General features: G+C 51.1%; 1 protein-coding gene across 1 annotated transcript; it reads left to right on the plus strand.

Moving 5' to 3' along the window:
- Nucleotides 1-443: 443 nt before the first annotated feature.
- On the plus strand, nt 444-1,365 carry TMEM174 (transmembrane protein 174). Its single transcript, XM_005889327.2, has 2 exons — nt 444-1,069; nt 1,260-1,365. The coding sequence occupies exons 1-2, from the start codon at nt 444-446 to the stop codon at nt 1,363-1,365; spliced, it is 732 nt and encodes a 243-aa protein (XP_005889389.2).
- Nucleotides 1,366-2,324: the final 959 nt, after the last annotated feature.

The raw sequence follows: 2,324 nt of genomic DNA on the forward strand, positions 1-2,324 counted from the left end.
CTATCTACTGCAGTAGTTTTGCCTGGGAAATCCCATGGACAGAGGCGCCTGACAGGCTACGGTCCATGAGATCACAAAGAGTTAGACACAACTTAGCAATTAACAACAAAACAGAGTCTTGGAGCAGCCCCTGACACATCTAAAAAAAGTACCTCCTGGCACATAAAATGTGCTCAGTAAAAACTTTCTGAATGAGTGAAAGAGAGTGCTTGTCATTGAATTGCAAATCAGAGGCCTCCAACTGTTAATAAAATTTATGAGAAAGCTTCAGGCTTCACTTCTCAGACCTTTATTCTTCTAAACAAAGTTCAGGCCTCTGAATGTTCTACTCTGTTAACCACAGAAGCCCAAAGTTCTTCCATAACTAACCTGAACCAGGGGCTCCTGGGCTCTGCTCTCAGGAGCTCTCACAAGCCCTCTGCCCTGGGGCAGGCAAGAGGACAATGGAGCAGGGCTGCAGCCGCCTGGAGGACTTCCCTCTCAACGTGTTCTCGGTCACTCCATACACTCCCAGCACTGCCGACATCCAGGTGTCAGACGACGACAAGGCAGGGGCCACCTTGCTCTTCTCGGGCATCTTCCTGGGACTGGTGGGGGTCACATTCACCATCATGGGCTGGATCAAATACCAAGGGGTCTCCCACTTCGAATGGACCCAGCTCCTTGGGCCCATCCTGCTGTCGGTGGGGGTGACGTTCATCCTGATTGCCGTGTGCAAGTTCAAAATGCTGTCCTGCCAGTGGTGCAAAGAAAGTGAGGAGAGGCTCCCGGATCCGGAGCAGACGGCGGGAGGACAATCCTTTGTGTTCACTGGTATCAACCAACCCATCACCTTCCACGGCGCCACTGTGGTGCAGTATATCCCTCCTCCTTATGGCTCTCAAGAGCCTATGGGGATGAATACCACCTACCTGCAGCCAGTGGTGAGCCCACGTGGCCTCATACCCACTGGAGGGTTGGCGGCCACCATGCCAAGCCCCCCTCAGTACTATACCATCTACCCTCCGGAGAATGCTGCCTTTGTTGACGACCAGGACTACCCTTCCTTTGCGGACACTGCAGATGGCAGGTAGGGTGTGTGGAGTGCGGATGATCCCCTCCCTCCTGTGGGAGTCAGAATCTATGGCTGTGTTCCGTTTGCAAGGGAGGTGGTGGGAGACTGCGGATCTCTGTGTGGTCTGTTGCTGCGACGGTGGCATCGTTTTCGAGAGTCGTGCTGGGGGCTGTAAGGCATCTTGTCCTTTCTGCTTCCGTTTCAGGTCCAGCCCTGATGCTGAGCAGCTAGAAGAGACACCGCTGGGTGATGAGGACTCTGCCTGCTTCTCCCCTCCTCCGTATGAGGAGATATGCTCCCCTCCTCGATAGACTGTGAGGCTGAGGGCGCAGCATTGTCATCATGTTGCTGACAGCTGAAGTGTTCTGTGCGCAGAGCTGTCTAACCAGGAAGTCTTGACAGATACCATTTGGGGAGGTTGGGGCAGGGAGTAGTGGGAGGCTGAATCTCTCTGGTTGGTAAAAATTAGGCAGGGGTGGGGAAATGCCTTTCTGATAGAGCTAGAAATCCCCTGGATATGATTCAGGATCAGGAATTTCACCTGTTTATCCACCACCCATCCCTTTCCCACTGGGAGGCACTGGTGTCTTCATTTGAGCTCTAGCAGCCAAGGGAACCTGAGGAGGGCATGGCAACCCACTCCAGTCTACTTGCCTGGAGAATCCCATGGAGAGAGGAGCCCATGGCTACGGTCCATGGGATCGCAAAGAGTCAGACACGACTGAGCAACTGAGCACCGCAGAGTACAGCACAGCCAAGGGAAAATCACTGCTGCTGTGACTTTGGGAGTTTCCACAGCAGTGAGAGTAGGGGTGGGAAGGAAGCAGGGGACAGAAAACAGGCTCAAATGGAGATTTTCAAGTACCTGTTCTCAGCCCCTAAAGGGCATCTGCATGTTTGTAAGAACTTGGTGGCCAGCTGGTGTCCCTGGAGGACTCTGGATATCTTAAAGTCTGCAAAGATAAATGAATTAAGTGGAATAAAAGAACATCTCCTGTTAGAATAGTATTAGATAGCTGGATTAAACATATGAAATAAATCATAATGGGACAATGAAATCAATAAATCCTTAAGTTATCACTGGGTCCCAGCAGTTCTTCAGCAAGGTTGAAGCCCATCTACCCCAGGAAAGGATCTGTGCTGGAACCAGGGGCCAACAGAACATGATCACTTCCCTTCACATGGATGAGATCTGTTAAATTAGAAGAGAGTTCCTGTGTCAACACCTGGAAAACCATGAGTCATAGAAACAATCTTTATGGTTAAGAAA

Source organism: Bos mutus, chromosome 20 (genome assembly GCF_027580195.1).
Source record: "Bos mutus isolate GX-2022 chromosome 20, NWIPB_WYAK_1.1, whole genome shotgun sequence".
NCBI classification, from domain to species: Eukaryota; Metazoa; Chordata; class Mammalia; order Artiodactyla; family Bovidae; genus Bos; species Bos mutus.